This window comes from Pangasianodon hypophthalmus, chromosome 25 (assembly GCF_027358585.1).
Source record: "Pangasianodon hypophthalmus isolate fPanHyp1 chromosome 25, fPanHyp1.pri, whole genome shotgun sequence".
NCBI lineage: Eukaryota > Metazoa > Chordata > Actinopteri > Siluriformes > Pangasiidae > Pangasianodon > Pangasianodon hypophthalmus.
Genome location: NC_069734.1, coordinates 16,624,564 through 16,635,592, shown reverse-complemented (window position 1 = coordinate 16,635,592; position 11,029 = coordinate 16,624,564). Strand labels below are relative to the sequence as shown.

Here is an 11,029-nt window from a genome sequence, read left to right as displayed (position 1 = left end):
TGAAACATTGAAACAGCAAGATATGATTTCAAGATAATAAAATGGAAAAATATGGAAAGTTATGTAAAAAGAATTTGCGCCTCATGAAAGATCTTTTGATGTGTACAGTATGTGAAAAAAAAAAAACAAAAGCCTCATGAAAAATTACTTTTAAATGCAATTATACATTTCAGTCATGTTAGGTTCAATGCCATTTAGCACAATAAATGGCTGCAGAAACAAAAATTTGACACTCAACACAATTAAATAAAAAAGTTTTCAAGGAAATAAATAAAATAAAATAAACAGAGCTCAAAATGTTAACATCCGGCAAGCTTAGGACCACAGGCCACCAGACACACTGTACTGGTAAAGAGGAAAAGTGGTTGCATAAATATTGTAAGTTACACTACAACTGCCTATATCTGCATATTCTTGCCTTATGTTTATTGTGTAATCTGTATAGTCTCCATTGTTGCACTGTCTCATATTACCTTCACTGTTATGTTGCTCATCTATGTACATCAGTTGTGCCAAGTCGAATTCCTAGTACTTGTAATCTGACTTCCTTTAAACAGGTTTTCAGCGTTCACATACTCATTAATGCCATGCAATGTTGCATATCTAAAATAAAATCCTATTCATGCCCTTGATTAAAAAAAACAATGATGTGTGCTGTGGCCAATCTGCAGTCATCATGTGATCCTCTTTTATTGTATTGAGTGTATATTGATGCGTTTCTGAATTTGTTCTTGTGATTTTTGATGTTGCTGTTGCATTTTTGGTTTGTTAATGTTTTGCACTGTTGGGGCCACCGGGGAATTAACACCTCTGTGATTTACAAAAATGGTGCTGAGTTTTAGAAAGCTGCAGCTTATAGCAAGAAATCAGATGTAGTCATGCTGCATAACCTCGTATAATGATGTAATGTAATAACATGTGCCATTGAGGTCTGTAGCATTGTTTAGTGTCTTGAATGTTTTTGGTGAATCTTCATGAATGTCGGCGCAGGGGGCAATTTCAAAAGAGTGTAATCATAATAAAACTGGCTTGCATTCAATCAAAATAGCAACATACTGAGATTAACCGGCAAAGTCACTTGAACTGGTATGAAAACAAAACCTCATGGTCCTTATGATCTGTTTCTGAAGGCTCAGAGAAGAACACAGTGTTAAAGGACATCATGGTGGGACTGGTCGTCTTCCTGGCATTAACACTCCTCCCAGGAGCTCTGTGGATGTGGTATGTAAAACGTGAACATGCAGAATATGTTTGAAACATGATTTACAATTAGCATGAACAGGTGCTTGCTGTTTTTCAGGAAGAGGAAGAGGAGCTCAGCTAATGGCCACAGCAGCGCTGGTGACAGCGGACAGGTGAATGCAGGTGAAAAGAGGGAGTTTGATCATGTGACATGTTCAAATATGAACGTTATCCTGTGCTCCTTTTCAGCCTCCGTCTGCTGCTGTGTATGAAAATATCCCAGCCTCAAACCTCAGAGGGAGAGTCGCCTCAGATGATCAGGATAACGTTCACTATGCCAGTGTTGTTTTTAACTCGCACACACAGGAAGCATCTCTGTCACCCAGACTTCCTCCAGACACCACAGAGGAAGAGGATGTTCAGTACGCTGCTGTGAACGTTAGCAGGAACACTGCTGCCATCCAGTGAGCAAATCATTATCATTACACCAACACTAATTGTGCTGCTCAGTCTACTTCATTAAGTCCATTAAGTGACTGATTAGAAATGTAAGACATTACACTATTCTAGTCTTTAAATCACCTCTTTTTGTTCCACAGGCTCGTGGCAGACGAAGCGGCAGAAGATTCATCTCAGATCTACAGCAAGATCCAGAAAATCACCAGAAAGAGAACGAGCTGAGAGAGATGTGATCGTTCTGTTCTGTATCCAAACCGTACAGGAGAAGAGGCGCGGCTTTGGCATTTTATCAGAGTAGCAGTATTGAAATTTCAGTAGTGTATTGTAGTGCTTATATAGTACTGTATGCTCTTTTACCTTAGCGGTTGTGCAAGTATGCATCCTCAGCTAATGTCATTCTGCAAAATTAAAGAATGAATATATGGAAGATAAAGAAATGCTAAATTGACTTTTCAGTGATCCAAAACGATGGCCAGACCTTCAGTGGCTGCACACACACCCCTAACTAATAACCCAAGTTTGCATTGCTTGTAGCTTGTAGCTTTCATGCAATTATTTTATTGTATGCATTCAGGACATACTGTTTCTTGTCTCCAATTCTGTCTATAATAAAAACCTGTTAAAGGAGTCCTTCAAAAAGAAACTTTTTTGTTGCTTTATCTGTCTAATGATTGATAGTTAGCTAGATTTCTTAGCTAAACAAATTGACCGTTGCAGAGACGAGTGGTCTTTACAGCTTCCTCTGTCCAGCCATCTCTTCGATTTTGGGCCTCATTTAGCAATCTTTCAGAAAAATTGCGTGTAAATGTTTCCTTTAGACCACCATACTCAATACTATTTACAAAAACAGACTTCTTGAATATTTATGTTATGACAAAAGTTTGTATTTTATAACCGCGGCACTCAAGTTTCATAACGTGATGTTTCTGCGTCATCACGACCCGAGTGTGTGATTTCATTACACTGTGCGCTGGAGCCATCTGGTGGTCAAGAGGAAGAAGTGCAGATAGTAGCCTAGTCTACTATCTAGTGGATCCTGCAGCAGGGTTTTGGGTTCCAGCTTACAAATCTGTGCCTTCTAATGTATTAAACCCATCCTCCATTAAGACACATCCTCGAGAGCAACGCGTCTCACACCTCTGCTTCCGGGGAGACGAACGCTACAGCATCGTTCGTGATCCGGATGATGGTCAGTTCTGAAGAGTTCCACAGAAATAATGAGTTTTTGATCTCGAGGTTTAATAAAGCTGATGGAAAAATATGATGAACTTGATGAAGACCTCTAGATCCCAAATTATAACCTTATGAAATACACACAAAGACTTATTTATTCATTTATTTATTTATTTATTTGTTTGTTTGTTTTATTTTTGTCTTGTTTTTAGTTTTTTTGTTCATTTTCACTTTTGTTTTTATCTTTTGGGTTTGTTGTTTGTTTCTTTCTTTTGCCTGCTTGCCTGTTTCTTACCAGCTTACTTCTAGTTTTTTTGTTGTTTTTGGTTTGTTTGTTTTTTTGTTGTTTTTGGTTTGTTTGTTTGTTTGTTGTTTTGTTTTGTTTGTTTTGGTGGGGGTTTTTTTTGTTTGTTTGTTTGTTTGTTTGGGTTATTTTTTTAATTTCCCTTTTTCACCTGCTTAATTTTTTTTGTAGTCTTTTTTTTTTGTAGTCTTTTTTTTTGTAGTCCTTTTTCTTTCTTTTACCTGCTTACTCATTCCTTACCCACTTCATTTCATTTTTTTACCTGCTCCTTGGCTGGCTGTGGAGCCTGAAGCAATACACGCAGGTGTATACAAGTTGACCCCCAATTACAGCTCCACCAGCCCGTACACCTCACTCAGAGAGCCCTGAAATACACAATCATCCACAATATAATACACAGAAAGTTCTCAGAAGTTCTAATCAGTAATACACATAACACAACATTGCCATCTAATAGCTAACAATGACAACATAAGTATTTGAATAAAATACATTTTAGGAGTTTTCTCACCAGACGTTTGAGGGTCTGGATGGGTTCTCCCTCCTGGTCTCAGGTAAATGTCCTGAGCTCTTCCTCTTCCTCTTCCTCACTGTCCATTGCCTGGAAAACAAGCAAATGTAATAATGTTTCGAATATGTCAAGTTGAAAATATAAAAGTTTAAAAAACATGGTGGATTGTTTCTCCGACAGTTTGTTTAAAGATCAAATGGTTAGCTGCCTGTCTCATAACATTTACTTTATGATTTAACCCATTTGTGCTAGTCGATTGGCTAGAGTTGTCCTGTGTTTAAATTTAGCTAGCTAATATAACAGCAGTGCATGTAATTTACTAGCTAGAATTAGCTGCTAGCTAGCTATCTTTCGCATCGATACAAAATGTAACTCTATTTACTAAACAAAGTTCAAGTGACAACACACAATGATACTGAAGGAAGTTCTGAATGAAATGCTTCCTTTCCTTTTCAATGCCGCCTGTCGAGAAGATAAACACGTCTTCAATTTTCAATCTGATAAATGTTTAGACCATTATCATGATGTGTGTGTGTGTGTGTGTGTGTGTGTGTGTGTGTGTGTGTCTTACCTGTATAATAGTGTTAGGGCTGTTGGGGTGCTGCAGAGGGAATCCAAAAAGACTATGATGGGTTGGATTGATGCATGTCTCTGAACAGCGTGAATCAAAATCACACACACACACACACAAATTATTTACTAATTATTATCAGATAGTTAGAGTTAAAACAAATCTGTGAGAACCAGCAAACGACCTGTTTTATGATTTACTTCATCCAATTTTGTTACTAACAAAATAAACGATACTGATGGAGCCTCAACATGGCAGTTTTGTCTTCATGCAACATTTTTCGTTTTATTAACTTTTAAAAATCATTTCAGTTTAGTTTATTTTGACACGAAGGACATGATGTTTAACGTGTTACCTGAAGACTCCAGGGCAAACTCGGCCATTCCAATCCCATCGGCCCTGTGGAGGCTCATGGCCATGTGCACAATGTGTTCAGCTTCCTGTAACATGACAAAGCAAAACAAAATATTTTACACCCATGTCAACACTACAGCATGAATGATACACAATGTAGACCTGGGGAGTAAACGCTCAGGTGTGTGTGTGTGTCTAACCTTTATGATCTCAGACTTCTTGGTGTCGACTTTGATCCTCAGGTGTTCAGAGGCCATGTGTAGTTTATACATGTCCGATTCGACACTAAGAGGATGCACAAATAAACGCAAACAATGCATGCACACGCACACACGCACGCACACACACACACACCCACAACATGTGGTTTAACAGATTGCAGCAAAATAAGATGCTCAACTGAACTGATACAAAATACACACTTACCTCCTCATTCGAATCAACAGCTCCTGCATATCTTTTTGCAGCATCTACACACACACACACACACACACACACACTTGGGAATTAAATGTGTTACTCAGAGTATGCACATGCATTTCCTGATTGTTTGTGATTGCTGTAAACTGTACATAGTGTGTGTGTGTGTGAGTGTGTGGGCGCGTACATGTGTGTGTATGTGCATGTGTGTGTTTGTGCGTGTGATGCATGTTTCTTACCTTATACTCAAGCTTCTGATTTTCTACAGTCTGTTTTAGAAACTTCATCTCGTTCTGAAAGAATTAATGATAAACAGAATAGAATCAATAGATGCAGCATAAACCCTACCCCCTAAACAATAAACACTATACCCTACACAATAAACACTATACCCTACACCCTACACACTATACCCTATATCCTACACTCTAAACACTATACCCTACACTCTAAACACTGACCCCTATACCCTAAACACTATACCCTACACCCTAAACGCTATCCTCTACACCCTAAACACTAAACCCTATATCCTACACCCTAAACACTAAACCCTATATCCTACACCCTAAACCCTATACCCTACACTCTAAACACTGACCCTATACCCTAAACACTATACCTGGCACCCAACACCCTACACCCTAAACAGTATACCCTACACATTACAAGAACATGTTTTTGATTATCTTACTGTACATTTTGCATGTCGCCCCCAAACCAAAAATAATCCTTGTTGGTGTCTTACCTCCATCTGTGTGTGTCTGTACACGCAACACACACCTGAACAACAAGAACAACAACACACACCTATGATTAACACAGTAGTCACAATACAGTAAGTGAGATATAGTACATACAGTACAGTACAGTACAACACTGTGCTCTTCTCTTTACCAGCACTGGACATTGTTGATAGCGGACTGTTCTAAACTCAACAGTGACAATCAAGCACTTCAAAACCTGGTAGCTGATGGAATACAAACAGTTGATGAATGTGTGTGTACACTCACCGAAAAGCAGCAGGAAGAGGACGACACACTTCTTCACATATGCAGTGAGTCTGAGGAGAGATGGAGCAACAGCATGGTCATGCAGAGTATACACACATACATACACACACACACACACACACACACACACACACTACAGTGAGTCATGGATATGAATATACTTTAGAATACACATGTTAATCAAATGAATAATAACAAGTAAGAAGAAAAAAACAGAGCTACAGTTAAGTGACATCCAATCCTCCAAACTCCACTCACAGTTTTTAGGATTTGGGAAATTGACTAAAGTTTAATATCAATATCACACACACACACACACACACACACACACATACACACAGCTTACCTGCCGTCAACAAGGCTAGTGATTCCAAACTTCAGACCATGCCACAAAATTAAGTGCCCTGTATAATGCATCACAAGGGTCCAGGCTAAACAAACAAACAAACAAATAATATTTAGCGAATTATGTTAGTTGTATGTTAACAGCAGAAGTGGGTTACTACGTCCTCTAAAGGTTTTACTGAACATTTATCGAAATATTGAGTTCTAAGTAATGTCAGAAAACCTGAGATTGTTGCTGTTTTCCCAACCAGATATTTAAACACACTGTAACACAGCTAGCTAGCTAGTTACGCAAGTTAGTTAACATCAGTGACATTCATTAGGGTTACCTAGCAAAATTAGTTTGTTAGCTACAAGATAAAAATAAATAAATAAATATACTTTCCATCCCATTGATCCCACTACCACAAATTCTCGGTCATGGTAGAAGAAAAGGCATTTAACAATTACTTCCAGTTTTACAATTTCTCATTTTTAACATACACACACACTCACAAGCCTTAATACAAATCCTGACACACACTGGCAATTCTATTTTTTTTTTTTTAGGATTTTCCCATTAATTAATGTACCAGAGTAGCTAGTCAAATTAGCTAGTCAAGTGTCCACACTGCCACACAATTCCATTACTATTGAGACATTTCATACTCATAAATACATTAATAAACATAAAAAAATTTTTAGTGTTGACAGACTGTTTGGTATAAATGGAATAAAACACTTCAGTATGTGCGGTTAGAGCAAAATAATCAACTCCAGTAACTCCTTTCCTTTAACAGCAGGCATCTGAGTGTTTTATTCCTTATATCTTAAATTAGAAAAAAAACAATAAAGGAATAAAGTAAGAATTCAAGCACAGTGAAATGATCTCTCACTCTCACACTCTTTCACAGAGGTTATGTAACAGCGTCCGGCTTCAGGAACTTACCCGAGTTCTGAGTGGGGCCAATGCCAGTGTTGCTGACCGTGTTACATGCCCCGCCCCCTTTCTGGTTTCTCTTTCTACTCCACCTGACCACACTGAAAGGAAGTGATAGACAGAGACAGAGAAAGAGAAAGAGAGAGAGTGTCATTGTAGATAGTCAGCAGTCGGTGTAGATAGTCAGTAGCTGGTGTAGATAGTCAGCAGTCGGTGTAGATAGTCAGCAGTCAGTGTAGATAGTCAGCAGTCGGTGTAGTAGTCAGGAGTTGGTGTAGATAGTCAGCAGTCGGTGTAGATAGTCAGCAGTCAGTGTAGATAGTCAGCAGTCGGTGTAGATAGTCAGCAGTCGGTGTAGTAGTCAGGAGTCGGTGTAGATAGTCAGCAGTCAGTGTAGTAGTCAGCAGTCTGTGTAGATACCCAGTGTAGATAGTCAGCAGTCAGTGTAGATACTCAGTGTAGATAGTCAGCAGTCTGTGTAGATAGTCAGGGTAGATAGTCAGCAGTCGGTGTAGTAGTCAGCAGTCGGTGTAGTAGTCAGCAGTCGGTGTAGTAGTCAGCAGTCGATGTAGATAGTCAGGAGTCGGTGTAGATAGTCAGCAGTCAGTGTAGTAGTCAGCAGTCGGTGTAGTAGTCAGCAGTCAGTGTAGATAGTCAGGAGTCGGTGTAGATAGTCAGGAGTCGGTGTAGATAGTCAGGAGTCAGTGTTGATAGTCAGCAGTCAGTGTAGATAGTGAGTGTAGGTAATCGGTAGTCGGTGTAGATAGTCAGCACTCTGTGTAGATAGTCAGTATTCAGTGTAGATAGTCAGCAGTCAGTGTAGATAGTCAGTGTAGATAGTCAGCAGTCAGTGTAGATAGTCAGTGTAGATAGTCAGTATTCAGTGTAGGTGGTCGGTGTAGACAGTCAGTATTCGGTGTAGATAGTCAGCAGTCAGTGTAGATAGTCAGCAGTCTGTGTAGATAGTCAGTGTAGATAGTCAGCAGTCAGTGTAGATAGTCAGTACTCTGTGTAGATAGTCAGTATTCGGTGTAGTAGTCAGCTGTCAGTGTAGGTGGTCGGTGTAGACAGTCAGTAGTCGGTGTAGATAGTCATAATATTAATAATGATAACTCCATAAAATGAATTTGGCCTCCTTTCAGGCTTTCGCTCTTTCAGTCTGCACTCTCATCAGTGTTCTTCTTGTTATTCCTGCTTACATTACAATACTGAATTATTATTAAGAAATATAATAATAACAACCCAAAACAATACACTTGTGTCCATGTAGGAGGAGTATAGGTGTAGGTAGGGGCCACATTTGGTGTTGTATTGGTCTTGTATGATATAATTTCATCTTAAAATCTTGAGCCATGTTGAAATGATCATATCATATATGCATACATATACACACACAGCCTACCTGTTGAGAAGAAAAGTGCAAAGAAACTCCAGAAGTGTGGAAGCGATTACAAGCTTCAGACAGTCCCACACAGTGGTGAGCCAAAAACAGAGCTTCCTAAGGGCACGGGCTAAACACGTAAACAAACAAACAAAAATTGTTATATATATTATATGTATATATATAATTTTAATACGTTATCATCTCTGCAGTAACAATTTACACAGGGATGTGTTTAGAATCTTCTGTAATTGTGATATGAGGTTTTCCGTTTAAGTTGCCTGTAAGGAGTTTATTTAACATTTATAGAAGAAGTCTCCAGTTTCAGCTGTAACCTGTCTTCAGGACAGAGGACTATGAACATTGTGGTTTCTTTGTAACATGACAAGCTGCACTTTTTGTCTTATTAATTTTAAGAAACAGGAAAACGAGGCTGGTGAGGGAAAGACTGTTTATAGCTGCTAGAATGTAAGTAATAACAGTAAACTGAGTTGATCTGGAGACATGGAATGGCAAATTACTGTGGTATAAGAGGAATAAAATACTTCGGGACGTGATGTTGTTAGAAAATAATCAGCTTCGGGCGTGATCTCTCACTCGCACACTCTTGTGTATGTAACGGAGTCCGCTTTGAGGAACTTACTTGTGTTCGGAATGAGAGATTCCCTGTTTCTGCTGTTACTAATGTTACTGAATGTGGTGACAGGGGAGCTACAAGCTCCATCCACTTCCTGCTTGCCGGTTCTCTTTCTCCTGACCATCCTGAAAGAGAGACAGAGAGAGAGTGTGTAGATATAGACAGATAATGGCTACGTTTACATGCACATCAAAATCCGTTCAAGGTCTATATTCGGGTTGCAGCCATATTCCGAATACGATGTTTATATGCGTACAGGCATCGGAATATTCCTGTACAAATGGTTGTTGTAAGTATGCCATGTGAGTTGCCAATCCTGCATCTGTTAGCACCCACAATTCCTTGCGGAATGAGCATGTGCATATATCTCATTTCAGTGGATTTTCTGAATAAGGTGTTTACATGCAACAAATTTCCGATTAAAACAGGCATATTCCAGGATGGGAATCGGAATGTGGGGAATCAGAATACTGTCTTAATCTGAATCAGACAATCGGATTACAGCGTTTACATGACTGAATACTAATCAGATTATTACCAAATTCTGATTAATATCGGAATATTGACGTGCATAGTAAACGTAGCCAATGAGACAGTAAATACTTTTTTTTTTTTTGGTTAAGTTAACACACATGCACTCAACACACACACACACACACACACACACATACACACCTTTGTCCTGAAGAGATTCTGACGTCATCAGGTGGGCTGCATCTCCGTGCCGCCAACCGAGGGCTTCGTCTAACCATCTGCACAAGACAAGAGGAACAGGAGAACTTTTTAAAAATGGACAGAGTTACTGAACTCTAACACTAAAAGCTCCACTGATAAAGTGAACACTGATGTAGCTCGCTGTTTTAAAAGTCAAAATGAAATAAAATAAAGTGTGCCCTGAAAAGCCAGTCCACTAACACACAAACACACACACATTTCCTTAATGATAAAAAGGAATAAATTTAGCCACATCATATATCTATGGCCTTTTGTCAGGTTTAGCTGAGTGTGTTGATTTATGTAAAGCTTTAGTTTTTTTTTTTTTTTTTATATATATATATATATATATATATATATAATAGAGATCTTCACCATGTAAATAGATAAAAAATAATTATACAATTATACAGTAGAAACGCTTTTATTTTCCCCTGTAAGCTTTAAAAAAAAGTTCCTAATAGCTTTTAAAACGCAAAACATGTGGCATCAGTTCAGTTCACATGACTCTTTCACTGCAGAGGAGGCAACAGAAATGTTTTATATCATTATATAGCGCTTAATTGCACCAGCGCGCGCGCGTGCGTGTGTGTGTGTGTGTGTGTGAGAGAGAGAGAGAGAGAGAGATACATACCTTTATTACCTTACCTTCAGCTTTATTATTTACCCGTTAATCGGTTTATCTTGTCACTTTGTGGTGATCGAGATCAGCGCTCCGTGTTTGTGAAATTCCGCACCTTTTCTGAGCACAGCTTTTGTGACGTCATAATATAATACGCAATAATAATAATAATAATAATAATAAATAATTCCATTTTTGTTCCTGAACATCCGCTGGCTTCACTGCAGTGCTGCTTCCACAGCTGATCAACGACTTCTGGAAGATCACACACACACACACACACACACACACACTGGCCCCATATATATATATATATATACACATATGTATGAATTTCACTCAAACAAACCAAGTGCCATTTACTTTCCAGAAAAATACCACAAGCATCGTTTTCAGGCAGAACATTTCCCCAAAAATAAAAAAA

At 38.7% G+C, this 11,029-nt stretch overlaps 1 protein-coding gene across 1 annotated transcript; it reads right to left on the bottom strand.

The window, feature by feature from the left end:
* Positions 1–2,272: 2,272 nt before the first annotated feature.
* On the bottom strand, positions 2,273–10,234 carry LOC113547592 (uncharacterized). Its single transcript, XM_026948006.3, has 14 exons — positions 9,945–10,234; positions 9,276–9,394; positions 8,654–8,762; positions 7,261–7,352; positions 6,334–6,418; positions 5,988–6,037; positions 5,723–5,757; positions 5,214–5,267; positions 4,981–5,024; positions 4,755–4,839; positions 4,556–4,640; positions 4,201–4,280; positions 3,630–3,719; positions 2,273–3,483 (listed from the first exon to the last, which is right to left on the bottom strand). Exons 1-13 carry the CDS (start codon positions 10,019–10,021, stop codon positions 3,669–3,671), a joined length of 966 nt encoding a protein of 321 aa, XP_026803807.3. The 5' UTR covers positions 10,022–10,234; the 3' UTR covers positions 2,273–3,483; positions 3,630–3,668.
* Between the last annotated feature and the right edge of the window lie 795 nt (positions 10,235–11,029).

Coding starts and splice junctions, on each gene's coding strand:
- LOC113547592 (XM_026948006.3), bottom strand. CDS start 10,021: ATGGTTAGACGAAGCCCTCGGTTGGCGGCACGGAGATGCAGCCCACCT. Junction 6,419..7,260: donor TGGCCCCACTCAGAACTCGG/GTAAGTTCCTGA, acceptor TTGTTTGTTTAG/CCTGGACCCTTGTGATGCAT. Junction 4,840..4,980: donor CTGTTGATTCGAATGAGGAG/GTAAGTGTGTAT, acceptor GCATCCTCTTAG/TGTCGAATCGGACATGTATA.